Source organism: Psittacula echo, assembly GCF_963264785.1.
Source record: "Psittacula echo genome assembly, chromosome: 4".
Lineage (NCBI taxonomy): Eukaryota > Metazoa > Chordata > Aves > Psittaciformes > Psittacidae > Psittacula > Psittacula echo.
Genome location: NC_137738.1, coordinates 87,820,225 through 87,847,783, shown reverse-complemented (window position 1 = coordinate 87,847,783; position 27,559 = coordinate 87,820,225). Strand labels below are relative to the sequence as shown.

Sequence of the window (27,559 nt, the reverse complement as noted above, 5' to 3'; positions counted from 1 at the left end):
ACTAATGCTTATGTCTAAATATTTCATACAGTATTTTTATTAAAAAGCAGATATTTCTATAACATCTATTGAATAAACTTGCAATATTAAATCAGTTTTTAAGGAAAGATTTTCATGGTTTAAATTTTAAGGTAAGCTTGAGGGGAGGAGGACAATTTAATAGGTGAACAGAAGCTTAATCCATTTTTCATGTCACAGAAATCCCACTTACAGTGTTGTCTGTTTATACAGTGATTAAAATAAGTAGAAACGAGATTCTGTTCCTAACCTTCACTATCATCTTTAGTAATTTTATTTGTATTGTATTTTGGGGCAGACACCACCATTTCAGAGTGCAAACCACCACACTTTTTTTTTTTAACTAAATAAGTAGTTTTGAAGCCTTTGACATATTTGTGCGATTTTCCACTTTTTCTTTTTACTGAAAAAGCATAATATTCTTTGGTTTTGGTCAAGGTTTTATGAAACTGATCTAAAATTTAATAATACAAGTGGGGCCTCATCCATGCTTTATAGCTAACCATTAACCTTTGCCTTTTAAGTGTTAATTGTTGTCTATGTCCTTAATTAATGTTTAATTCTGTCAACAAAATACTGTGTGGCATAGCCCAAGAGGGAAATCCAAGCCTCCCCCTTTCTTCAGTGATAAAAATATTAGATTTCTTTTGCTTTAGCATTTGTAGCAAAAATGGGAGTCCAGCCAGGCTTTATCAAACATCATATTGTATATGATTAAGGTCAGGGTGTTGGCTTGTTGTTTGTGGGTTTTTTTAGACAATTCATCAGTTCCTCAAGACCCCTGTAGGCATCCTGCCAGTTCCTTAGTGTCTGTGTAACATTATGGAAATAAAGGAACTCAAAACGAGCAGCTATGAAAATAATCATATGGTAGCCACTTGGAGTAACTATTGGTTTTCAGCAATGAAAGTGTTTAATCAGCTGGCCTACTGATCCTGTCAATTGTTGTTGAAACCTTTCTGTGCCATGCTTGCTTACCAATCAAAGTCGCTTTAATTTTTATACATTCTGTTGTTTAAATTTACATTGGGGCGTAAGTCATCTTTCTTGTAATCCTTCTCTACAAGGTGTAGCTTTAAGCTCTTCACTTGGCAGGCATTTAGCTTCCTCCTTTTTTTCCTTGCCTCTCCCCCCGCCTCTATGCTTTAGGACGATCGCCTGTTTCTTAGACCACTTATGAAAGTACATGGATCTGGCTCCATGCAAAGTAACTGGCTGAACGTTGTTGTCAAATCTGCTTGCTGGTTTAGTCCAGAAAAATAATCCTGCATTGCTTCAGTCTGAGGCAGGAAGGGAAGAAGCAAGGAACAATGGAAGTGTGAATTCCTGTGGTTACTCAGGGATGCAGAAGCAATATTGATATTGGAAACAAATAATATAGGGAGAAAATGGAGTTTCTGCTATTATTGTGAGAATGGGAAGTTAGGCTATTCTCATGCTTAGTTACATTGCACAGGTAGATGAGGCATCTCTCTCCATCTCCCCTATTTCCTGGTAATAAAGGAACTCCACATCTTGTGGCACAAGGAAAGATACTGGAGTTGAAAATGTGTAATTTTCAGTTTGCTTGAGTAATGCTATTTTTAGATGAAATGCTTTCATTTGGGAGTACAATGTTTGGAATCATAGTGCAGATAAATCATAAAATAGTTTGGGTTGGAAGGGACCTTTAAAGGTCATCTAGTCCAACCTGCTTGCAATGAGCAGGGACATCTTCAACTAGGTCTGGTTGCTCAGAGCCCTGTCCAGCCCAATCTTGAATGTTTCCAGGGATGGGACATCTACCACCTTGCTGGGCAACTTGTTTTTAAAAACACCATCCTCATAGTAAAAAAATTCTTCTTAAATAGCAACATCAGGATAAAAAATAAGCCAGGTAGGAAAATTATGGAGTCGTCCTAGGTATCTTGTGAAACTTTGAAAGTACACTGAGAAGGGTTATTGTGGCATCCTCCCTCCTGCCCCAAGGTGTGACCAAAACCTGATTTTGAAACCACTTCTGTGTTGAGAATTGAAGGAATGGTGAGATGGTAACAATATTACTTTTGATGGCTCATGAAGTTCAACTTTGAATGGTCTTCAATTAAATAGTAAGGCCTGCATGCACATAAACATGCACCCGCTGTTTTCTGGTAGCCATCAAATCTTTCTGAAGCAATTCTAAATATTTTTTTTTTTTTACTCTTTCAGACTTTTAGGTCTGAAAGCATCTCATGTTTTCTTAATAGACTTAGCTAAGGGATTTCTCTTCTAATCCTTTTGAAATACGAGCTTTTTCTTCCTTTTTTAATAGTACCAAAAATGGAGATATTCCTCCAAGTTCTGAGATTGGGCAAAGAGAAGCAAAGGGAAGAAGGAATACATGTGAAGATAAGGAAGAGGAGAGAGAATACCACGAAGTTTCTCTGTAATCTAGAAGCTGGATTGTGCTTGCTTTTGCTGCACAGAATGTTTTTTATCTTAGCCATGTTTTTTTTTTTGTTTGTTTGTTTATATCCAGTGTATACATCTTATTTTCATTGTCTTGATAACTCTGCTAGGAATCATGCATTGTCAGGCATGTAGTTGTCCATTCTACAACAGTAAAAGTGAAGCATATCTTCCACATTAACCTTCCTAAACTGTAAAAATAATTAAGTACTATGAAATGTACTTAATTACATTAATTACCATAAAATGTGTATTCAAGACATCTATACCTCTAAAATGTCTTCAGTGAAAACCTACATACAGAAGCGTGCATCTGACTATGCAAGTGGACATGAACTGTGTGTTACAATATTATGAGTTACAATAGAATCATAGGGTTGAGGAAAGGACCTCAAAATCATCTAGTTCCAACCCGCCTGCCATGGGCAGGGACACCTCACACTAAACCATGTCACCCAAGGCTCTGTCCAACCTGGACACTGCCAGAGGTGGAGCATTCGCAACTTCCCTTGGCAACCCATTCCAGTGCCTCACTACCCTTACAGTAAAGAACTTCTTCCTTATATCCAATCTAAACTTCCCCTGTTTACGTTTTAACCCATTACCCCTTGTCCTGTCACTACAGTCCCTAATGAAGAGTCCCTCCCCAGCATCCTTGTAGGCCCCCTTCAGATACTGGAAGGCTGCTATGAGGTCTCCACGCAGCCTTCTCTTCTCCAGGCTGAACAGCCCCAACTTGCTCAGCCTGTCTTCATACGGGAGGTGCTCCAGTCCCCTGATCATCCTCGTGGCCCTCCTCTGGACTTGTTCCAACAGTTCCATGTCCTTTTTATGTTGAGGACACCAGAACTGCACACAATACTCCAAGTGAGGTCTCAGGAGAGCAGAGTAGAGGGGCAGGATCACCTCCTTCAATCTGCTGGTCACGCTCCTTTTGATGCAGCCCAGGATACAGTTGGCTTTCTGGGCTGCAAGCGCACACTGCCGGCTCATGCTTATTTTCTCATCGACCAGCACCCCCAAGTCCTTCTCCACAGGGCAGGGCTGCTCTGACTCTCTTCTCTGCCCAACCTGTAGCTGTGCCTGGGATTGCTCCAACCCAGATGTAGGTCCCAATGCCGATCCCTGAGGGACACCACTTGTTACTGGTCTCCAGCTTGACATTGAGCTATTGACCAGAACTCTTTGTGTGCGCCCATCCAGCCAGTTCTTTATCCATCAAGTGGTCCATCTATCAAACTAATGTTTCTCCAATTTAGAGACAAGGATGTCATGCAGGACAGTGTCGAACACTTTGCACAAGTCCAGGTAGATGACATCATCTGTTCTACCCCTGTCCATCAGTTTTGTAGCCTCATCGTAGAAGGCCACCAAATAATTTACTAAATAATAATAATAATATACAAAAGGATATACCGAAAGTGTAGCTTTTGTATGTTCTTGAGAAGAATGGCATTGCAATATGCTTTTTGACTGCCTTGGTGTATGTCCATACAAAAGCTGAAATCTTATTTTTTCTCTTATGACATATTGGTAATGTTTTCTCTCTGACCTTGAAAATCCAATGTCAAGTACAAAAGGTAAAGGTAATGGAGATGTTTTCTCCAGCCCAGTTTGTTAATCAAAAAATCAAAAGCAATTGTTCATGTTTTGTTTGGGCTACACTGGCCTCTCTCTTTCCTGTGTCTGCGTAGCCAGGATCCAGCTTGGAGAAGGCTTCCAAACAAAGAGGAAACACATGTTCAAAACTCCTGCAAACTGACTTACAATTCTTGTGTCATAACAGTTAAGAGAAAATTGCATATGCCAATAGGTTTTTCTGAAGGTCCTCAAAAGCTTCAGTGTTTAATGCTTTGTATTCCCACGTCCTTTCACACATGGAGGTCAGGCTATCATCTTAACTTCCTGTCGTGGTTTAAGCCCAGGCTGTAAATTAGAACCACGCAGTCTACTTCCCCCCCCCCCCACCTTTCTTCCCCCCACTCCTGGAGGGACGGGGAGGAGAATCGAAAGAATGCAACTCCCATGGGTTGAGATAAGAACAGTTTAATAACTAAGGTATAACACAAATCACTACTGCTATCACCAATAATAATAATGATAAAGGAAATAACAAGGAAGAGAATACAACCGCTCACCAACCGGTACCTCACCCCCACCCCACAGTGATCTAGCCCTTCCGGGAACTCTCAGTTCTACCTCCTGGGCATGACATGCTGTGGTATGGAATACCTCTTTGGCTAGTTTGGATCAGGTGTCCTGTCCGTGCTTCCTTCCAGCTTCTCCTCCTCCCTGGCAGAGCATGAGACTCACAAAGTCCTTGGTCAGTCTAAACATCAGTGTTATCAGCTCTGTTCCCAGGCCGAAAGTCAAAAACACAGTGCTGCAACAGCTACTAAGAAGGAGGAAAAATGACTGCTACTGCTGAACCCAGGACACTTCCTGAAAACAGAAGGGCTTATTAGGAGATAGAATTAGTATGTCTTCTCTCTGTTACTGCAATGCAGTATAGAGCCTGTGGCATGCTGTGCACTTATTTCCTTCCCTCCCCAGAGGCTGGTATTTCTGCACAACCTTGTGATGTCTGCTGTCACTTCACACTCTCCAATGTTATACCTGCCGCATTTTCACCAAAGCCAAACGTGTTGCTTCAAGCTTTTGCAGGGGAAGCTAGTTCAGAGATTCAACTGTCAAAACTTTTCTTGTTCTGGAAGTCTTCCTTCTTGCTTGGAAAACATACTGAGGAATATAGCTAATTTTAAAAAATAGAGGTGTAATTCCTATTCTAGGCAATGGAACCTGGCCAGAAACTTGGCTGACTTGCCAAGTGTTTCACTTAGTCTGAGCTGAATTGCTGCTCTTCAAGCTTCATTGATTTAATCTCAAAATGTATTTAGGCCTCACCTTCATGGTTTTGGGTGGGAGTGTTGCCTAGAATGAAGAGCTGAATTAATGTTCAGGGAATACCAATTAAAAAAACTAGGCCACTTTTGACTGAAAGTTATTTCTCTATGCACAGTCTTTTCTGTGCTTTTGTGAGTTTAAGAACAGTGGAATTTAGTGGAAATACTGTCGATAGCTGCTTTTAGGGACAAGACATGAGGCTAGATGCATCTTTGGTCTGACAATATATTAATATATTACTGGGACAATTTCTTGCTGTTAAACTTTGAAGTTGTGGGTGTTGATACGTCCAGACAGGACAAGAAGAATAAATTAAGTCGTAGATTGGGTGGGTTTTAGTAGATAGAAGAACCAAGACTAACTCATATCTTTTTATCTGCACTTAGTCCTCTTTTTGACAATCTACAGGTGAAACGTTACTGTTCATATATAAAGTGGTATTTATACTGTAGCAGAGTATTACTATCTTATCATAATTGATTCTGTTCACTACTTGATTAATGACAGCTGATCTGGTAGATCTAAATGGATTCAACACTTTTCTGTAGAATTTATAATCTCATGGATTTTGGAGGTAAATTTCAAGATCTTTTGTGTTTGCTGCTGTAGTCTCTAGCTTTATAAAGCAAACAATCTATCCCAAATCCCTGCTTTTTTCCTGAGCTGAAATCTACAGAGGTGCTTATGTTGGGTCACACTGGAGAGAAAATATTGATAAGCCCTTCAAGAGCAAGTAGATTTCTAAAGAAGATGTCTAGGTCTGAAACAGAATTTTGTTCAATTTGAGAACATACTGCAAGTTTAGCTCTGTAAGAGAAGTTCCCTGAAGATATGATAACCTTTTGGTGATCATTGTTCAACAGTTGCTGGGTTGAAGGACAGCAGAGTTGGTGGTGATACAGAGAAAAGCAGTTAGATTGATCAGAGTGCTGGAGCAACTACATTGAGGAGAGACTATGAAGGCTGGGCTGAAGAAGTGGAGAAGGCTGTGGGGCTGTAGCTTTCTGTAAAAGCATGAAGATAGTGGATGAGTTGAATAAGGTAGTTGTTCACCAGAATTAGTGAGATTTGAACTAGCAGGTGTTCACTGTCACTAGTAGATTATTTTAAATCAAGTATTTAAGTATACTTGTATAAGGTAGTGAACTGCTGCTGCAGGCATTCTGGAGGCAAAGAGTATCAGCAGTTTGAAAGGTATTAGACAAATTCATATGCAACAAGCACATCAATAGTCACGGGAAGAACAGGATATATCTCCTACATCCTTTGCTGTTACCAGTGTGGACGCTGGGGAATTACAAGGGGAACAGATAGAAGAAAAAAACTGGGCTTGTGTGTTCTTTCTAAGTGGCATCTTCTGTTACAACCGTCAGAGACAAAATGTAGCTGATGCAGAAGATAATTTCTTGTATTTGCTGTTTCCCATTTGTTTGGTTTACCCTTTATTTGTAAAGAATCACTTTTCTCTTACAAATTACACTTTTATCTTTATATGAGCTGCACTGAACTGACCATAGATATAATTTCTTTTTGTCATGTTTTACAGTGAATAACCCTATACCTTCCAACCTGAAGTCAGAAGCTAAAAAGGCAGCTAAAATATTGCGAGAATTTACTGAAATAACTTCTAGAAATGGACCTGATAAAATCATACCTCGTGAGTAAAGAAAATGTTCTGATTCAGCTAAAACCTCCAGCACTCCCCTGTGTTGCACTTATGCTCTTTTTACTAATTCCTTCTGTTTTCACTGACCATAACTTAGAGAGGAATGAAGTTCTGGGGTGCCATACCTCTTATGAAAGCATTTTGGAAGTGAACAGTTTCATTTTGCTGTATTTTAATCAGACACTACTTGCTGGGAAAGATCTTTTGTATGTTTACAACCACAGGATATCTGAACAGGAAAGCTTCCCTCCAGTGTGGACAGACTGTCTCTTGTGCTTACCCTGTGAATGTGTTTTTAAGGGACAACCTGGAAGACTAGCTCTAGTTCTTGAGAATATCTGTGTTTATTAGAATTAGCTAGATGAAAATAAGTTGAAGGAGAGAGATCAGGGTTTCTTTTTCCTTTGATACTCTTATTTTCTGCTGTCCTCTCTATTTCTGCAGTTGTTATTCTGTGTTTCTGCTAGTGGCCTCCTTCATCTGGTATTGCTGGTTGTGGCTTTGAATTAATAACCGTTATATTCCAGAAGGTCTGTAATAAGACTTGCAATATGATGACACTTTATTTGCCACAATATTTCTAACGATATAAGCTCATTAGGCTTCTGTATGTCATTGTGATTTAAATTCAGACTCCTTTCCTCCAAAATCTGTGAAGACGTGGATGTCAACTGTCTTGCTAGAGGGTACTCACAGTGTTCATGGCAGTATGCAAACTAATTTTGTATGAGCAGTTGTGACAGTTTAGGGGTCAGTACACAGGCTAACATGACCTGTGACAAGTTTTGTGGTTGACTGTGGAGATGTGGGTTTAGCCCCAGCCAGCCACTCACTCAGTCCCTCCCAGTGGGATAGGGGAGAGAATTGGAAGAGTAAAAGTGAGAAAACTCATGGGTTGAGATGAAGACAGTTCTTTAGGTAAAGCAAAAGCTGCCCACACAAGCAAAGCAAAACAAGGAATTCATTCACTTCATTCACTTCCCATTGGCAGGCAAGTGTTCAGCCATCTCCAGGAAAGCAGAGGTCTATTACATGTAACAATTGCTTGGGAAGACAAATGCTGAAATTCCAAATGTCCCTCCCTTCCTTTTTCCTCTCTCAGCTTTTATTGCTGAGCATGACTCGGTATGGTCTGGAATTATAGGCTGAGAAGGCTGGGGCTGTTCAGCCTGGAGAAGAGAAGGCTGCGTGGAGACCTCATAGCAGCCTTCCAGTATCTGAAGGGGACTTACGAGAATGCTGGGGAGGGACTCTTCATTAGGGACTGCAGTGATAGAACAAGGCGTAATGGGTTAAAACATAAACAGGGGAAGTTTAGATTGGATATAAGGAAGAAGTTCTTTACTGTAAGGGTGGTGATGCACTGGAATGGGTTGCCCAAGGAAGTTGTGAATGCTCCACCCCTGGCAGTGTTCGAGCCCAGGTTGGACAGAGCCTTGAGTGACATGGTTTAGTGTGAGGTGTCCCTGCCCATGGCAGGCGGGTTGGAACTAGATGATCTTGAGGTCCTTTCCAACTCTAACTATTCTATGATTCTATGAATATCCCTTGGGTCAGTTGGGATCAGCTGTTCTGGCTGTGTCCCTTCACAATTCCTTGTGTACCCCCAGCCTACTCGCTGGTGAGGTGAGGTGAGGAGAAGCAAAGGCCTTGAATGTGTGTAAGCTCTGCTCAGCAATAACGAAAACATCCCTCTATTACTAGCACTGTTTCAGCACAAATCCAAAACATAGCTTCATAGTAGCTATTATAAAGAAAATTCACTCTATCCCAGCCAAAATCAGCACAAGCATTCATTATCAGTTCAGCTCTTTTTGCAGTTTTCTTTAGGCTTTTGTTTTGATTATTTGACTCTTCTGTGTTCAGAATCGTTAAATGTAAAGCTTTATTTTCCCCTTCTGTTAGAAGTTTTCTTGCAAGATCTTGAACAAATTATTTTGCTGTTTCAGCTCATGTAATAGCTAAGGCCAAAGGCCTTGCGGTTTTGTCTGTTATCAAAGCTGGATTTTTGGTGACTGCTCGAGGCGGAAGTGGAATTGTATTAGCTCGTCTTCCTAATGGAAGTAAGTGGATATTTTCCTTTTGTACTTCATGGGAGAATTGAAAGAGAATAATAACAATAAAAAAAATCTTCAGTATTTTTTTTCATAGCATAAAACACAAGCTGTATGAGAAGTCAAGCCAGTAGGTGACAATGTATGGTTTTAAAGCTATTTTCAAAATATTGTACGTATTTTTTACAAGATGTAAATGCTATCAGTATCTTTGTAGAAATGGGTGAGATATAAAAGCATATAGATTAAAATTCATAAGAAGAATGAATTATATCCAATTATGGACAACTGTATGATAAATAATTTGTAATAAAGGTTTGTTTAGATCACAAGAGTTTGTATTTCTTAAATTCATTCACGTGGGGTAAACTAGTATAGTTATGTGATTCCATTACAGTGGTTTTGAACATAGTTTTAAAGAGAGAATTTGTCAGTAGTTTTTAACTGTAATAGTAAAATCAGTATTCCTTGTAACATGTGGTAAAAATTCTTTAAATTTGTCTTGTTTTGCATAACAGCGTGGTCTGCTCCTTCTGCAATAGGAATTGCTGGCCTGGGTGGTGGATTTGAAATTGGAATTGAGGTATAATTTTTCATTTGAAATACGTGTTGGTAACTTTTTTTGCAAGAAATAAAAATATATTGACAAAGATCTAAATGTTAGTGAGATAATAGAATCTATTTTTCTATGTTAAAAAGCTATTACAGAATTCATATATATATAAGACAGACAAAATAGGCATTTTGATCCTATCAGTCTAATTGCTTGAAGAGATTTAAGTGAAAACAAGTGACGTAACAGCTATTTACTTGATTTCTCACTTCTAAAAGACTGAATTTTTCCCTTATGGAAAGCTTCCTTTCAGTATTCACATATAAGCCAATTGGAATTAATTAAAAGTATCCTAGACTTAATACAGTATCAAATGCTTTATGAAAGTGTGCAAGGACTCCATCTGGCAAGAAACAGTGAAAGGAATTGAAGGTTAAGTAAAATGGAGCCTAGCTAATGTTACTGTTCTTCATACATTTCCCACTCAAACGTGCGATTACTGCCTTTGGGAACACCAAAACTGATTGGGCCTCCTGTCTAGGAATGCTGCAGAAAACAAGCCAGTTTGCAGCCAGCAGAAATGGTCAAGTAAGGGACTGTCAGCATGGTCAGAGAAATCGTGTTGATCTGAGCCCTGTCAGCGCTTTGCCTCTGCTTCCTGTCTCTTCTTCCTCACAGATCTCACCCTTGCTTGTTTCCATCTTTCCTCCCCTTTTCCACCCTAGCCTCCAGTCCTGCCCTCTTTTATTTCTATTTAGCTTCTTTTCTGCCATTCCCACAGAAAATCAAAGTAACAGTAGGCTGCCAGCGAGATCTCTTGCTATGGGTGTTCTGCTCTTCAGAAGAATCCATGCATAGCTGACATGCATGGTCCACACCAGCTCCCAGTGTGTCTCTTACAGTTAAACAGCTCTTGACAGCCAGTCAGCCAGCAGTCACATTATGAGCAAAGGATAAATATTTTGTTGTATCCTCCTTGTTTGCTGTGTGATCTCGGGCATTACTGCTGTGCACTTTTTAGAGGATGGTGTGAATATGATTTTTTTTTTTTTTTTTTGGTAGGAATTTTTCTTCAGTGTTCATGACTACAGGTTCTGAACACATTACAAAACATTGAGTTTGAACCACAGCGTTCAGGGGTTTAGGGGGGTTTGGGGGAGGGGTTGTTGGGTTTTGTGGGGGGAGGGTTAGTTTTGCTTTTATGACAATGAAACAGGTTTTTCTCATGCTTTGATTAATTTATGAAACATTTCCCTTAATCATCTCCATCTGATATTTTAGATAATGTAACCATTACTGATACTTACTCAAATAATTTCGATACAGAAGCTACTTCTGAGAGGGTGTGTTTTTTCTGAGCAATATTGTGCCCTTTATTTGAAATTTTAGTCAGCTTACAAAATACTGTTTCCTTATTGGCATTATAATAACACAATCTTATTTATTTCTTCTAGAGAAGAGATGCTATTCAGAAATACTTAAGTGGCTTAGGAGCCCAGAGTCCAACAGCAGCATCCAATATCAGTCATATATAAACTTAAACCTTGTAGAAATAAGTTGAATTTTATTCCTGTAGGAGAGATTAGAGTTGGCATAGTTGTAGTGGTAATTATGGGTGGTTTTAAACAACAAGGAAATCACAGACTTCAGAAGTCACTGTAAACAACTTGGTACCTCAAATTAAAGACCAATTTTTAAACTCATCTAGATGCTTTCCTTGAAGGTTTTCTCACTTTAGATTAATTTAGCTTTAGCAGTGGATTCAGCCTCTTAATGGGTTAGAGGAGGTAACAGCATCATGAATGACATTCTCTTTCCATCCTTGGATGATTCAGAAAGTACTCATGTCAGCCATCTTTTCTTTGGGATGGGGTGGAGGTTACCAGGGGGCTAATAACAAAGGCCTGTCTTACACTGTGTAATATTTCTGGGCCAGCTTTGTTTTGCAAATAATTTGGTATTTTCTCTTGTATTCCCTGCTGTCACTGTTTGGAATGTGGGGTAAGTCTAAAGATTTTCTGAAGCTGGCATTCAGTCAAGTCCATCAGATGAAAGATCAAGCACGGCAGTTCTTGGATAATCAAGGTATCTGTTGAAAAGATAATCCAACACAATAAGCTACAGTAGTGTAATATACTTTGTTGATCAGGCTGGTATGTTTTTTAATACATGTAATGTGTTTACTGAGCTCTCAGATAAGATACTGATCTTTATAGGATCATGCGTGTGTTTGAAGGACTTTTTCTTTCTTTAAAACGCTTTCTAGTTTGAGAAGAGTTGTAGGAGACTTTTATTGAAATTTGTTAAATCATAGATTCATAGGATCATAGAATAGTTAGGGTTGTAAAGGACCTTAAGATCATTTAGTTCCAACCCCCCTGCCATGGGCAAGGACGCCTCACCCTAGACCATGTCACCCAAGGCTCTGTAACCAAAGACAGTTATAGTTTTACAGTACTGATGGTAATTGGCATAAACTTAAATACTAGTAAGAGTTCTTTGATGTAATTTTCTGTCACACTCCAGGCAAATAAAGTCTTCTAGAAATAGTGATTTTTCTTTTTTTTTTTTTTCCATTTTGCATTTGAACCTTTCAAAAATACTTTGTTAGCTTTTCAGTTATTTAGTTAGATTTCTTGAAGAAACTGGCTTCAAGTCTTTAAAAACTAAATATACATTCTTATATGTATATGTATTTATATATACATATACATATATTAAACAGCTAATTTTCTCAAGAAAATAAAGTTTTGTCAATAATGGGATAACCTGTATCCTTTTTGTTGTTTATTCTTTGAACAGTAATTTTGTTTACTAAGATCTGTCGTGCTATTATTGATTCCATTATCGAAGGATCAAAATTATTTTCTTAATCTAATCTCCCTTCTCATCTGAAAATACCTTCATAACTGCTTGCAAAAGCTATAGAAAATAAAAATTTGTTAATTGGGAAATTTTGAATTAAAACAGGGTTTCTATTGCAGCTATTGCTTATCACATATTGACCATATCAACGCTTGGGAAAAAAATCAGTCAAATTTGATTTTTAGTTTAAAAATACCTTGCAGAAAAAGAATCAAATTTATTATGAAAACTGTTTCAAATGAATCCTTTACAAGTAAAGAAGTAATTCTCTGAGAGAATGAGAGATTCTTGCTTGAATTAATGCCTTAAAAAAGCTGGTGCTAGTTTTCATTTGCGGCTTCCACCTCCTTTCCTACAAAACTGAAGATACTCCTCCCATGATGTTCTAATTTTCTTCTTAAAAAGCATACTACTTTTATTTGATATTTTACAGGTTTCAGACTTAGTAATAATACTGAATCATGAACGAGCAGTAGAAGCTTTTGCCAAAGGAGGTAATCTTACACTTGGAGGAAATCTTACTGTGGCAATTGGACCTCTGGGGAGGTGAGTGAAATACTTTCCTAATAGATTTAAATATAGGGTAGAGTTAAGTAAGGAAGATAGTTTTTGAATCTATATATAGACATTAATATGGCTTTTTCTGATGTGTTACAAAACAACCTGGGCAACCTGTATGTTGACTGGATCATATTCTTGTAGCGTTACACCTTTTAAGTCACTTGTTGCCCTCTTTTGTTTGTGGGGATTTTGTTTGTTTGGTTTGGTTTCTTTTTTTGATAAAGGCACTTATTGGTAGAAGGAAAGTGTTCCAAGGTTTATTCTCTTTTTGCAGGAGACTGCTTGAGTAGGCTTAATAAAGAGCACAGGCATTATTGTGCCTGACTGAGCTATCATTTTAACTACAGGTCTGTGCTTTCTGTCACCACAAATCTGCCTGACAGTAAATAAAAATTCACCAAATAATCACTTTTAAACTTTAAAGCAGGTTAAGCCAGCTCACTTTGAAGGTTAAGATGATGTAATCACAGGATAATTTTAACTTGGAAAGGGACCTTATGAGAGCTCTACTCCAACCTCCTGCTCAAAGCAGGGTCTGTTTTGACTTCAGAGCGGGTTGCTCGTGCCTTTATTCCAGCTGGGTCTTGGAAACTTCCAAAGATGGAGACTGCTTATGCTCTCTGGGCAACCTGCTGGACTGTTCAGCTGTTCTAATGGTTAAATTTTTTCCTTACATTTGGTCAAAACATTTGTTGCTTCAATTTATGTCCATACCTTTTTATCCTTCCACCATATACTGCTGGTGACTTCATATTCTGGATTGCCTCTTCACAGATGCTTGTAGGCTGCTAAGTTCACCCTAAGTCATCTCTTCTCCAGGCTTACCTAGCCCACTTGCCTCAGACTGTTCTCATAGGACATGTGCCTCCTTATGCCTTTTTTTTTATGATGATTTTTTTACTGACCATTTTTTTTTCCATCTTGTCTGACAAAATAATAGGATAAGATGATTCCTGTTCCACAGATGAGAGAGATCTATGGTGAGCAGCGAATGTCATCTGCCTTTCAAAGGCATTCATTATAGCATTTTGCAACATTTCTGTGTCCAAGCAGGGCCATTGTGGCCTAGGTGTCAGGGTGGGACAGACTAGCAAATAGGTGAAAAACCAGATAAGCAGGCTTAAGAACAGTGGCAAATGATTCATGTTGTACTCAGAAGCCAGGTTTCTGTGGAATTCCTCAGAAGACTCTTACGAGACTGCTCCTGCTTGATATTTTATCAGTTACCTGGAGGAGCAGATGCAAAACATTCTCTTCAAGTTTGTGGATGACACCAAATCAAGGGGTGAACTTCAGGGTAGGACCACTATTTTGAGTGATGGACTTGGAAGATCCAACAGGAAACTTCATGAAGTTAAGCAAGGACAAATGCAAAGTTCTGCACACTTGGTTGTATGAACCCTCTGCAGTTATGTAGGCAAGCTTGCCAGGCTGGGTAGCTGCCTTATTGGGAAGGTGCCAGCATCCTGGTCGACAGTAAGTTGAACATGAAAGCGTACTGAACAGAAAACAGCACCCTGAACAGTGTAGAGCTCTAACCAGTGGATAAGGGACATGATCGTTCCCCTTTACTTGGCATTTCATAGACTGCCTAGAATATTTTGTCCAGTTTCAGCCCTGCAGTACAAGAAAGGTGTTTATAAATTTGATTCTGTGCAGTGAATGGCTACCAAGATGGCCAGGGACATGGAGTACATGTATAATGAGGAAGGGGGAGCTCAGCTTATTTAACCTGGAGAAGACCTTTAGGTCTTCCCCAAAGGGGAATCACCAAGAAGACAGAGCCCAATTCTTTACTGAGGTGCATGTCAAGGCAGTGAGAGATGATAGTCATAAATTGACACAAGGAAGGTTCTGACTGGATATGAGAGACAAAAAAAAAATTCAACATGATTATGACAAAAATAATAGGAGCAAAATTATTGCATTATTGGCAAAATCTTGGAGCAGATTCTCCTGGAAGGCATGCTAAGGCACATGAAAAACAACAAAGTGGTTAGTGACAGCCAGCATGGTTTCATTAGGGGGAAATCCTGCCTGACCAACTTGATGGCCTTTTATGATGGAGCTACAGAACTGATGGACAGGGGTAGAGCAGTTGATGTCATCTACCTGGACTTGTGCAAAGCCTTCAACACTGTCCGACACGACATCTTTGTCTCTAAATTGGAGAGACATCAATTTGATAGGTGGACCACTTGGTGGATAACTGGCTGGATGGCTGCACACAGAGTTGTGATCAACGGCTCAATATCCGGCTGGAGACCAGTAACGAGTGGTGTCCCTCAGGGATCGGTGTTGAGACTGGTCTTGTTCAACATCTTTGTTGGAGACATGGACAGTGGGATTGAGTGTGCCCTCAGCTGTGTGCTTCAGTTGATACGCTGGAGGAAGGAATGCCATCCAGAGGGACCTTGACACGCTTGTGAGGTGGGCTGATGCCAACCTTATGAAGTTTAACCATGCCAAGTGCAAGGTCATACACCTGGATTGGAGCAATCCCAGGCACAGCTACAGGTTGGGCAGAGAAGAGATTCAGAGCAGCCCTGCCCTGTGGAGAAGGACTTGGGGGTGTTGGCCAGTGAGAAACTTAGCATGAGCCGGCAGCGTGCGCTCGCAGCCCAGAAAGCCAACCGTATCCTGGGCTGCATCAAAAGGAGCGTGACCAGCAGGTCAAAGGAGATGATCCTGCTCCTCTACTCTGCTCTCGTGAGACCTCACTTGGAGTATTGTGTGCAGTTCTGGTGTCCTCAACATAAAAAGAACATGAAAGTGTTGGAACAAGTCCGGAGGAGGGCCACCAGGATGATCAGGGGACTGGAGCACCTCCTGTATGAAGACAGGCTGAGAAAGTTGGAGCTGTTCAGCCTGGAGAAGAGAAGGCTGCGTGGAGACCTCATAGCAGCCTTCCAGTATCTGAAGGGGGGCTATAGGGATGCTGGGGAGGGACTCTTCATTAGGGACTGTAGTGACAGGACAAGGGGTAATGGGTTAAAACGTAAACAGGGGAAGTTTGGATATAAGGAAGGAGTTCTTACTGTAAGGGTGGTGAGGCACTGGAATGGGCTGCCCAGGGAAGCTATGAATGCTCCACCCCTGGCAGTGTTCGAGTCCAGGTTGGACAGAGCCTTGGGTGACATGGTTTAGTGTGAGGTGTCCCTGCCCATGGCAGAGGGATTAGAACTAGATGATCTTGAGGTCCTTTCCAACCCTAACTATTCTATGATTCTATGATTATAACTGAGCACTGATCCAGGTTGCTCAGAGTGTCTGTGGAACCTCTGTCCTTGAAAGTCTTCAAAACAAAGCCCAGAGCAGCCTACTCTCAATTTGATGTTGTATCTGTTTTGGACTGGCTGACTGCCTAAAGTATCTCCAAACCTAGAATATTATATGGTCCTGTGTAGGACAAAAATTGTAATCTTCCAATTCTGTTGAGGTCTGATGAGGTCTTACTTGGACTATTTTGTGCTGTTTTGGGCACCATAAAATCAGGGAGGATTTGTATATATTGGATAGGGTCCCACGTCAGCACAAACATAATCAGATAATTTTGAAACATGATTAAAACATGGGTTAATATTTCAGACTTCTGAATGCAAGAGGAGGTCTAATGTGGAACATTCACATGAGACAACATTGTTCTGCGCTTCAGAGGAACCAACTTAAATTACGTTGTACTGGGTCCTGTCTAAAATAAGAACTGAAAATGGATTTCAGGTCTGACCCACTTTAATATATTCAATAGCGTTTATAAGAACAGAGGGAAGTGAAACTTTTGCTGTCTTTTTGTAGGATTAAAAAAAAAAAAAGACAATTGCTGTTCTTGTTGAAAAGCCATATAGAAGAATGTTAATCAAAATTTTTTTCCTCCTAGAAACTTAGAAGGGGATGTTGCCCTGAGAAGTTCTGCAGCTGTCTATACATACTGCAAATCTCGAGGTCTGTTTGCAGGTGTATCCCTGGAAGGAACCTGTTTAATTGAAAGGAAAGAAACAAATCGCAAGTAAGTTCTCTTTAAATCTAGAAGATTCAGTGAATGCACAGTGATAAAATTGACTAGGACACGTTCAATCTGGAAAAATCTTTGTTGTGAGAACATACTGTGCTGAGTTTAGAGTTTCTTGAGGGACAAGGGTTTCTTCAATTTGGACATCTTGCAATGGGTGTTGAGATGATGCTGAATGTTCAGAGATTATTTATATATTAGATGCTTCTAGCAGCTTCTCAGAGTAGCCACTCTTGCAGCCCTGCCCCTTACCAAAACCTTGCCATCTAAACCCAGCACGATATTGTAGAAGATAGGTATTGAGGTATTTACTGCATAATAATATTCTTCTAGGCAACTTGAAAGAAACAAAAAAAATATCTGGTTTAGTGCATCAGTGAATTTGGAAAAAATGCCCAGTTTATGAAATGGTCTTCCTTTTTGCATCCTGTTAAGTTTAAAATCCACAGAACCTCTGAGTGTCTTGCACTTCTATGTTCTGTGTTTCTGAAAACTTTGATTCTGGTAATATCAGCAAAGACTTAGCACTGATTTTAATCACAGCATGTCAGTAACTTTTAGCTATCTTCATAAAATTCCATTCAGGAATTCTTTTCATTAAAGAATCTATTACAGTGTTTTGGAAAAGTGGTGTGGTGTTTATCGGTGAGGCACTGGAATGGGCTGCCCAAGGAAGCTGTGAATGCTCCATCTCTGGCGGTGTTCAAGGCCAAGTTTGACAGAGCCTTGGGTGGCATGGTTTAGTGTGAGGTGTCCCTGCCCACGGCAGGGGGATTGGAACTTGATGATCTTAAGGTCCTTTCCAACCCTAACTATTCTATGATTCTACGATTCTATTCAGTTTGCTATGTGATTGGATTTCAAAAGGTCTACTTGATTTATACTGTGTGACCAGGAACAAAATATTACTCACACAGAATAGATAGAAGTAAGATGGTAGGTAGGCATTGAGGTTTGCTGCAGTTACTTGTTATTCCAGATTTACATCACTGAATTAATTCTGTCGCTTCTCAATATGTGATCAGTAGGAGAAATGCAGGGGCAGGGAGGGGGGCAACATTTGCACAAGATTAAATTATCTAGACATTGAAATGTAATGATGATCAAATATCTGGCGTCTTTTCTTCTGTATTAGGTTTTATGGCCAGGATATTCGTGCTAGTGCCATCTTGCTTGGTGATGTGCCTTTTCCTGCACAAGCAGAAGATCTTTATGAAACTCTAGCATCCTTCACTGAAGTATATGAAAATGAAGAGCAAAAAAATAATCCAGGAAAAGCTGTAAGGGAACAAAGAAGGGTTTGTGCACCTCTCTTTTGCATAGGCTTTCTCTGCTCCTGAGCTGTGCCTAGTCAGTGGTAATGTTGATGTTTATGTGCTCACTATTGGATGCTTAAACACATTGCAGATACTTCAGATGAGTAATATATTCATTCAAGTATTGCCCTGGTAGTCTCTTGTGGACAAGAATGTTGTTGGTTTTGCTTTGTATCCTCCAGGATAATAAAGTACATCCTTGGTTTCACAATGGTGCATAATCAGATCTGAGGTGACGTTTAGAAAAGTTTGTTCAACTATTCCTAATCCAGTTAATCTGCAAATAACTTGTGAGTTTAATAATAATGAAGTTAATACCAGGTTTGATGTGGATACTTTTTCTATTTTTCTTTTCTTCCATTTAAACAGTCACATTTACAAGGTCATACTAAGACTGTAGATGTTTTCTGGTAGATGTTGATGGTACAGATAGACAGTAATTTACTTCCATCTTTGTTAAACCATGGTGAATTACATTACAGTTATGTATGTCACTAGTTCTTCAGTGTGCTTCTGGAGTTCACACAGTTTCAGTGGAGAAAGAGTGATTTTTATGGTGTTGTTTTTTCCAGTGTAACTTGTCCTACCTCTAGGCTCTGAAGTTGCAGTCTACTTCCAGGTGTGATACAAATTTTTTATTAAAATTTGTACATTTTAGGTAAATGACCCACCTGCTAGACCATCGTTGAGACCTGAACCACCTAAACCCACTGTTAGACCAACACCACCAGGTTAAAAACATTTTGATAATCATTAATTTATTCTCTAAATAAAATTAGACACTGAAGCTAATGAATATTATGCAATTATTATAGTAGTAGCTGTCTCTATAGAAACTTGGGCAAACATTGAAAGCATGTTGGGATAGTGCCATGAGCACTAAAAGGTAAATATTTTGTTTGATTTGCTATATGTAGTGTTTGTGTAGTTACTTAAGCATGTAAGTCTTCAAAGGGAACCATTCATGTTTATTGCATGCTTAGAAGCCCCATGATACAATGAAGCTTCTCAGTTAAAACAGCAGTCTTACTAGGAACTGCTAGTCCTACTCCTAGAAATTCTGGTTTCTAGAAAACTTAGTTTCTCTTTTAGGTTGTCATTATCTTTTAATAGGTAGCTGTCTCACAGCAAAGCAGAGGAGGCAGAGTTTGGGCTCTGTCACAGTTTGACTACCAAAGTGCTATCATTGAAAGTGAGGCTTTAATGTGCATCTCCTATTGTTAACTTGATTTATTTCTCCAGACAAGGATAGAAGGCAAAGTCCTTATTTCTTTCTTGATACTGCTCCTTAGGTAACTGCAATCATTTTATAACTATTGAACGTGTATTACAAAAGCAGTATATGAAATATAATAATATATGACAGTATATTACATAACTTGTTACTTTTTCTCTTTCAGCTAAAAAGAGTACAAACAAACTTTATCCTGAGCTTCCAAATGATTATGCTTCTGTGGGTAAGTACTAAGATTACACAGATTTTACTAATGCAATGTGCAATCTGAGAAATCCTAAAAGTACTTTGAAAGACATCTAACAGTATCTGGCCATACATATTTTTCTTCATTGTCCATATGTTAAAATGAGATTCAGATCTTGTATGCTTTTCTGAAAATATTTCACAAATGTGAATCTTATTCCCTGGCCTTATATTCCAATATCAGTGTTCTTTTTGTGAACAGCGTAAGTTATTTTGCTTTATTCAGTCAGCTTGAAAAATGAACTGAAAGAAGTGAAACTGCTTTATATTACCACCTAATTGAAATGAAAAAGAAAACTGATATAACAAGCTTGTGCCCAACTCCTTATGCAAGGTACTGTAACTGCTGTTTTAATTAAAAAATGTTTCCACAGGTCATATCTGATTATGCTGACATAAACACAGATTTTCTTGCAGTTATAGTCCTTCAGGTTTATGTACAGAGTTCAGAACTATTTTTCTTATTTTTTTTTTATTTTGTTGTGATTCTCTTAAGTTTAAAGCAGTTTTGCCTCTAATGGAAGAATTTTACTGTGTAGTACTCGTGCAGTACTCTTGAACTGTGTGGAGCCTATCGTCTGGAAATTCGTGATCTGTTAGAAAAAAAAATCTTAATAAAAAGTGCTTATGTTCACTTGGCTGCTGTAGTGTTCTCTCCCACCAGGATCTCATCTTTCACAGGTAAATACTGTTAGCTCTTTAAAGTCAGTGAAATAAATTATTTCTACCATGAAATATATTGTCCATTTGATAAACAAATGTTTTAATGGTCTCTTCTATGATCAAAACCAAGACCAAGCATTATATATTACGTACGTATATGTTTATATATATGTGAATGTGTACACACAGTTGCACATATTGCATGCACCGCTTGAAAGTAAAATCCAACTTTTGAAAATGGAGCTAAAATCAAGCTTGATAATAGATCACAGTGAAAAGTCTATTTTAGGTAGAGTACTGTGATTTAACACAGTATTTAAATAGTTGTCTGAAGGTCAAATCATCATTGTATTTTTCATTTCTTGGTTAATGTAATTAGAGGTTTTTCACTAAAAAAAGTAAGATAAATTATATGTGTCATTGGCTTTACATTCTCCTTCATACCTTCTCTGTATACTTGCTGTTGATGTGTGCATCTCTTGAGGGGACCGACATAGCAGGATCTTAAGCTCAGCTGTTGATGTGACTTCTCCAGATTAGAGACTTTCCGAGAATCAAAATTTGTTGTTGTCCTCTATGACTTTTACCAGGAAAAGAATGATGATTCTAATGATCTGTACTCAGCAGCTGTCATCCAAAACCAAAGAAAAATTAGTCTTCTGGCCACTAAAACTAAACTTTCTCACTTTCCTTGGACCAGTTGAGAAGAGATTACTAAAGCAGTAGGAAAATCTTGCACACACGTTTGCTCTGTTAAAGGGAGTGTTCTTTCTCAGGTGCAAGAGACAAAGTGGAAATCTTCAAGAACTGTCTCTGATTGTTTTCAGGATTCTTTGAAATAAATATGTAGACTTGATCAGTCTACTACTGAAGATTCCTAACAGTTTCTAGAAATACACAAGCTTATTTTTGAGGAGTGCAAGGGGCAGTAGGATCTGTGTAAACGTTACTCCCTGCAAGAAATGATGTCTCACGGTAAATCTGTTTACTTTACAAGCTTGGCATGGTATATTTTGCTTGCTGTTGCAGACTGTATTTCCATAGGAAACAGTTCAAATACCAACTGAATCCTCAGAAGTACTATATGTTTCTAAAGGCTAGAGAATTGTTCTTATCACAGGGAAAAAATCAAGGTTAAAGTCATTTACCCTGAGTGTTTCAATACTATAGCCTATATGCATGTTGATGGGAGGCTGGAATAGAGTTGAAGCCCCTTTTACGGCAGTAACATAAGAGTGTATTAATGCTGGATGGTGGAATAGAAGGAGGCTTAAGGCCATACCACCTGTCAATAATCTCTTTCTGCATGTTTATAGTCCAGATGATTTCAATAGAGCTGCCTAGCAGCTATGGTTCATACTAGCCAATTTTGATTGCAGGATTACTTGCTGCAACTGATGTTCTGTGGTGATCTGAAAAAAAAAAAATGTCTTCAGCATTTTTTTTGCATCTTCCTAGTTAAAAAAAACTATATATTTTAGTTAACTAATAGAAGAGTGTATGAAAATAACCTTTAGGAAGCTACATTTTGTGTGTAATGGCTGATGCAGGGGTAGGTTTTGATGCTGAGCAACAAGCTGGTCTGGATTGCCAGTAGTAAGGATTTGCTTTTGGGTAGGAAGGGAGGAGGATGGCATTGTGTTATGAAGCTTTGGTTTTGCAACACTTACAAAAGTAGTAGAAAGGTTGAAACATTAATTTTTCTCATTAGATGGAAGAAGAGCTAGACCTATGGATGAAACATTTTTAATTATTTTATGTAGGCTGTATTATCTAGATAGGTAATGTAATATAACCTATTTCAAACAGAAGAAGAATGTTAAATGAAAAACATGTTTTTCTTAACTGACAGTGTAATACCTGAACTCAGATGCAAGTAGATTGTTTTCATGTAACTGAATAGTACTTAAGGTAATGCATTTAGTTGTAAAATTAGGTTCAGTAATGCTTTAAAATGTTTCCAGAAACTTGGAAATACCACAATTTATTAATTTTTTTTAATTAACAATTTGCAGAAGCCTTTTACAATTCTGAGGAAAAAGAAACCAACCAACCAACAAAAACCCAATAGCTTATAGAGTTATTGAGATTCAGTGAAGTATGAAGTTTCTACAGTAGCAGAGATTTTTCTGGTGATTGTTCAGATAAAGAAATTAGATTTGCTTATGAATATGAGAGTTCATACCTCCTCCATTACTAAAATTAGGGATTTGCAGCTTCGTTTTACTACTTGCCCTCTCTATGCTGTACATTCTAACAAAAGGGTTGACGTGGCATTACAAGCTTTATTACCATGATCTAGCTTTACTTTATCTGGATGGAAGGTTTCTGTACTACATCTGTAATGTAAATGACCCATCATTCTTCAGTGGACTAATTGGGCATTGTAGACTCAGGAGAAGTTTATTTTATTAGAACATTTTTTTTTAGATACATTAGTTTGATAGCTTGTCACACTAGAGTATCTATTCATACATGGTAGTTTTTCATTAGTGTTATGATTTCTAATTATTTCTGCTTGGGGTACTGCCATGGAGCAGCAAGTAACCAAAAATGTAGATAAATGGTTACTTGACTTAGTTTTCTATCCTCCTAACAGTTTGCTGAATACTGTAGGATTCTGAAAACATTAGTGACATGATTTCCCAGCAAACTGGTAGTAACAGGGGTAGCAATCTTCTAGTAAAAGTAGGAGCTGGGTTAAAGTGAATGTTGGTGAGAAGCGAATCATGAACAGGCAAATTGCTCAGAATCGGAAGTCAGGTATTTTTTCACTTTTTCTTTAGCTCAGCTAATCAGGGAAGGACTGGTTCACATATTTGGAAGAAAATCCCTTCAAATTGCCAAGATGCAGAAACAATCAGGAAACAGACATGAGGCAGGAAAGGGGATGAAAATGCAAAACCAGGTTTTCCATCCAAACATTGTTCTTTCACTACTTATTTGCAGTTATCAAAAATCATCATGGGCTTGAGTTCTCTGGCCTCACAAATGTGTGCTTGCTTAGTGCTTCATTCTGCCTTTGCTCAGTAATGTGTTTCCTTTCAAAAATGTTTATAACAAGGCCTATGGCTACAATACTGTAAGTCCAAATGCTCATCGTAAACACAAAGGCAGTTATTTTTATAACAGTATAAGTAATAATTTTGTCATAATTTGGCAAAAGTAATGATGCTGTTGTATCTTTTAAGCAGTCATATGATTTGCTTAAGAAACTCAGAAGAACTTGTGCTCTAACGCCTGTGTTCAAGGTTTTCTTTAGATTTCTCTCAAACTCTCTCAGAAGACTTTCTTACCATCCACAATTAATTGAACTAAGTAGTTTTAAATTTCATTTTATCTTGGGGAGAATATATGCCCTCTGATTTTGATTTTTGAACTGAATAAATTGTTTATCTGCAGCCATTGAACTCTTAAGATTATTATTGTGCATAAAGTCATCACACCCAAGCTTGATTACAGTAAAACTTAAACAAAAAAAAAATCTAATATTTTAGCAGAAATGTTCTACTTTGAAAAAACCATGGAAATATTAAGAGATTGTTACTGCCCCATTAGGCATATGCCTGTATTCTTACATGCTAAAAGAAGTGCTATATCAAGCCTACTGATGAAGACACAGAGGCAAATGAGAAATGTTACTGGTTTCCCTCCTTCCTTCAGTGATAGTTTGAGTGATTTGCCAACCTCATTATTGAAAATTCATGCCTTCCCATATGAATTTGTCTTCATCTTTTAGACAGTGATATTTGTTGTGGCTTTCTTCACTATATTATAGAGTCCTTTCCTACCCAGGGTTTTTTTGTTCCCCTCTTGTTCCCTTTGAGACACTTGTGCTGTAATCAATTCACCTTTTGATCTTCCTTGGTCTTTCTTTTGACTGCTAAACACACTGATGAGCTCTTTGTCATAAGTAATTTTCTCTTTCTTCTCCAGTTTTAAATAGTGTTACGAATAGCAAATCTGAGATGTAAGCTCAGTAAGATTTGGGCTCTGAAAAGCCAAAATGAATAAGGACAAAACTCCAGTCCTTACCTTTTTTATTATTTATTTATAATTTTTTTTTAATTTTAACCTTCTTACATATTGCTACTCTATGTTAGAACGGTTGAGACAATGTCACAGCTTCATAGAAAGGTTTGGGTTGGAAGGGACCTCAAGATCATCTAGTTCCAACCTCCCTGCCACGGGCAGGGTCACCTTCCACTAAATCAGGTTGCTCAAAACCCCATCCAACCTGACCTTGAACACTGCCAGGGATAGGGCAGCCACAGCTTCTCTGGGCAACCTGTTACAGTGTCTCTCCACTCCTATAGTGAAGAAACCCTTTTTGATTAGGCAGTACCATGAAGCTGCGGTAAACTCAATTTGTTCAAACCCTCTCAGAGATGCTTCTTTTCATTATTATTGTTCTGTTTTGCAGCTCTTTGAGGGCAATAGCATAATTTTTACTTGTAACTTCATCTCCCATTTCTTATTTTACATGCATGCTTGTTCTGCAGTTCAGTTTCCATCTGACTTATGATCTTGTTATTCTTAGAGCTGTTATCCTGTAGAATAATATTGATCAAATTCAGGGAAAAGACAAAATATAACCTGGAACGTGGACAGCATTCTAGCAATCTCTTCATTAAGTAGTACCTCTAATCATGTGTACTGCTGAGCTTATGTAAAAACAGTGTAGTGAAAAGATGTAATTTTTAGTTCGAACTGCTGAAAGAGAGCATCACTCTAAGCAAAGCAAGACTGTTTTAAAGTTGCAAGCACATAATGTGTGTTGAAGCAATCACTTTGTTTTTCTAATATGCAGCTCAAATTAGTTCTAACAAAACTCATACTATTTTAGAAGAACGCAAACTTAACTGGAAATCTAACATGCGGCTATTTATGTCAGCTATGCAGTTCCATATTTAGAAATTCCCACTGACAAAAAAATTCTGACAACTTAATTATAAGAGAAATGTAAGTGTTCCCAAATCTCCGCTTGATGAGTGACTTTTGAGTTATGTATTTTTATGGTAATTAAAACTAAACACTGCAACAGTAAAGTAAAAGTATCTCATCAGTTTGGAAGTCAGTAAAAATCAGGTATCTCTGTGATCTCAGGCTAACTTTTTCTCTGGTGTAATACCTGAAGCTTTGCTTTTCCTTTGTTGTAATACCTGAAGTTTTGCTTTTCTTGTGTTGTAATACCTGAAGTTTTGCTTTTCCTTTGTTGTCAGAAAACATATACTTAAAGCCTGTCTTTCTAGAATATTGACAATATTGCAGGTCTTGCTTCTTTCTGTATATTCTGAATCAAGCTGATTTAAAATAGTGTCATCATTCTGGAGATTCATTTGCCAACTTGAATTGAAGAAAAAATGAATCAAAGCTTTTAACTTCTAGTTAAGCGAGAATAAAAGATGAGGTTTGTACCATGCTATCTGTATAGACCTGGAAGGAACAAGGAATCCAAAATCTGTTGGTTTTAAGGATGAAGGAAGGCTGCATGGTTCACAATAAGGGAAAAAATGCATTTTGGTTTTGAACTGGAAATAAAGTCATCCATGGAAATATGTTTTATTTCTGTCACTAGCTGATATTTCAGAAATGTTGGCCCCGAGTCATTTTCATAGGCATTAGACTGTACACTTTAAAAGTCTATTCAGTAATGGATGTATGATAACTTGGAGATAAATAGAAAAATCTGCTCCACCTGATGGAGTGTTGATAAAGGAAGCTTTTCAGTTGAATTTTCCATATTTTCCTGTGATTATTTCTGAGCTGTTACTCACTCCTTGTAGATAAGGAAGTTAACTGGTTAATGAAATTATTCTCCCATTGTGTGTCTTCATGGGGTGGAGTAGACATTTTTTATGGTGAATAAAAGATAATTATTTCAATAATTAACTGAAAACTGAATAAAATAATAAAATCAGATGGGTGCATATTCCTTTAGATGCTGTGTATCTGGAACTGATAAAAAGCCACTCTTCATTTTTCAGTTCATGAACTTTTCCATTTCCAGGAAAGGCAGAGATTTGCTGTAGGATCAAGTTGAGCTATTTCACATTGTAAGCAAGAACCCTCATCAAGCTGTGCAGAAATCTGCTCCTTCTATGCTATAATTTGAGGAGAAAGTCGAGGAGATTATAAACTGTAAAATCAGTTAAGACAGCTCATTGTGACTAATAGATATTTACTGTAGAAAATTTTTACAAAATAAGATACATGATGTATCTGTCATAATCCTTCATGACACTGTCTAATAATTTAGTAAATGTGAAGAAGTTAACTCCCAGAAAAGTAAAAAAAAAACAACTTCCATTTGTTTTCGTTCTGGGTTTTTGTTTGGGTTTTTTTTGTTTATTTGCTTGTTTTTAAGAGTTTTAGCTAAGCTTGGGTCTATTTTTGTTTTTCATAGCAAGGCTTGTGACATGTTTATTTTTAGAAAAATAAAACGTCCATCTGGAAGTCCCCTACAGTATTAATATTCTTGCTATTATGAGCTCTTTCTTAATACTAACCGAACCTAGGAAATCCCAGGAAATTATTTTTGAGACTATTTTTATCCCTGATTCACTTTTACTAGGTTCATACTATTACTAATGTGAATGTAATAAGTCAGATAATCAAGCTGCTTGTGGCTTATGTTGTGGCAAGCTGAGAGGAAAATATGTAGCATGCAGGACTTCACTGATCACTGAAACAAATAAATTACTGTGTTTAATCAACTAACTCAAAATACAACAATGCACAGAGAGATTGAGGTCAGACATGCTAGGATGAAATCGGTGTCTTTCTGATGTGAGCATGCAGGGGCAGAGAGCTGTTGTGCTAAATATGAGCCAGATATATTGGCACAGGGAACAGTATTTTTTCATGGCATTTTGGAATAAAAATTAGGTAACTGGAGCTAAATCACAGGAAAATCTCAGTGCAATCTACACTTATTTTTTAAGTGTGGTTCACAGCAGTTAAAATATGAAAATGTTCATGTGAACATATAAATGTTAAATGGTATGGGTTAAAGTCTTTATCTGAAGCCGTTGTCAATC

The 27,559-nt window shown here is 38.1% G+C and overlaps 1 protein-coding gene across 1 annotated transcript in view; it reads left to right on the top strand.

The window, feature by feature from the left end:
• Positions 1-27,559, top strand: part of SH3YL1 (SH3 and SYLF domain containing 1) — a gene marked incomplete at its 3' end in the record, with an annotated part of 51,363 nt that overhangs the window by 7,448 nt on the left and 16,356 nt on the right. The window contains exons 2-9 of the mRNA XM_080614721.1: positions 6,899-7,009; positions 8,968-9,081; positions 9,591-9,655; positions 12,924-13,036; positions 16,929-17,057; positions 18,196-18,340; positions 19,035-19,107; positions 19,777-19,833. Coding sequence (XP_080470847.1) covers positions 6,899-7,009; positions 8,968-9,081; positions 9,591-9,655; positions 12,924-13,036; positions 16,929-17,057; positions 18,196-18,340; positions 19,035-19,107; positions 19,777-19,833 — 807 coding nt within the window. The remainder of the gene's footprint in view (positions 1-6,898; positions 7,010-8,967; positions 9,082-9,590; positions 9,656-12,923; positions 13,037-16,928; positions 17,058-18,195; positions 18,341-19,034; positions 19,108-19,776; positions 19,834-27,559) is intronic.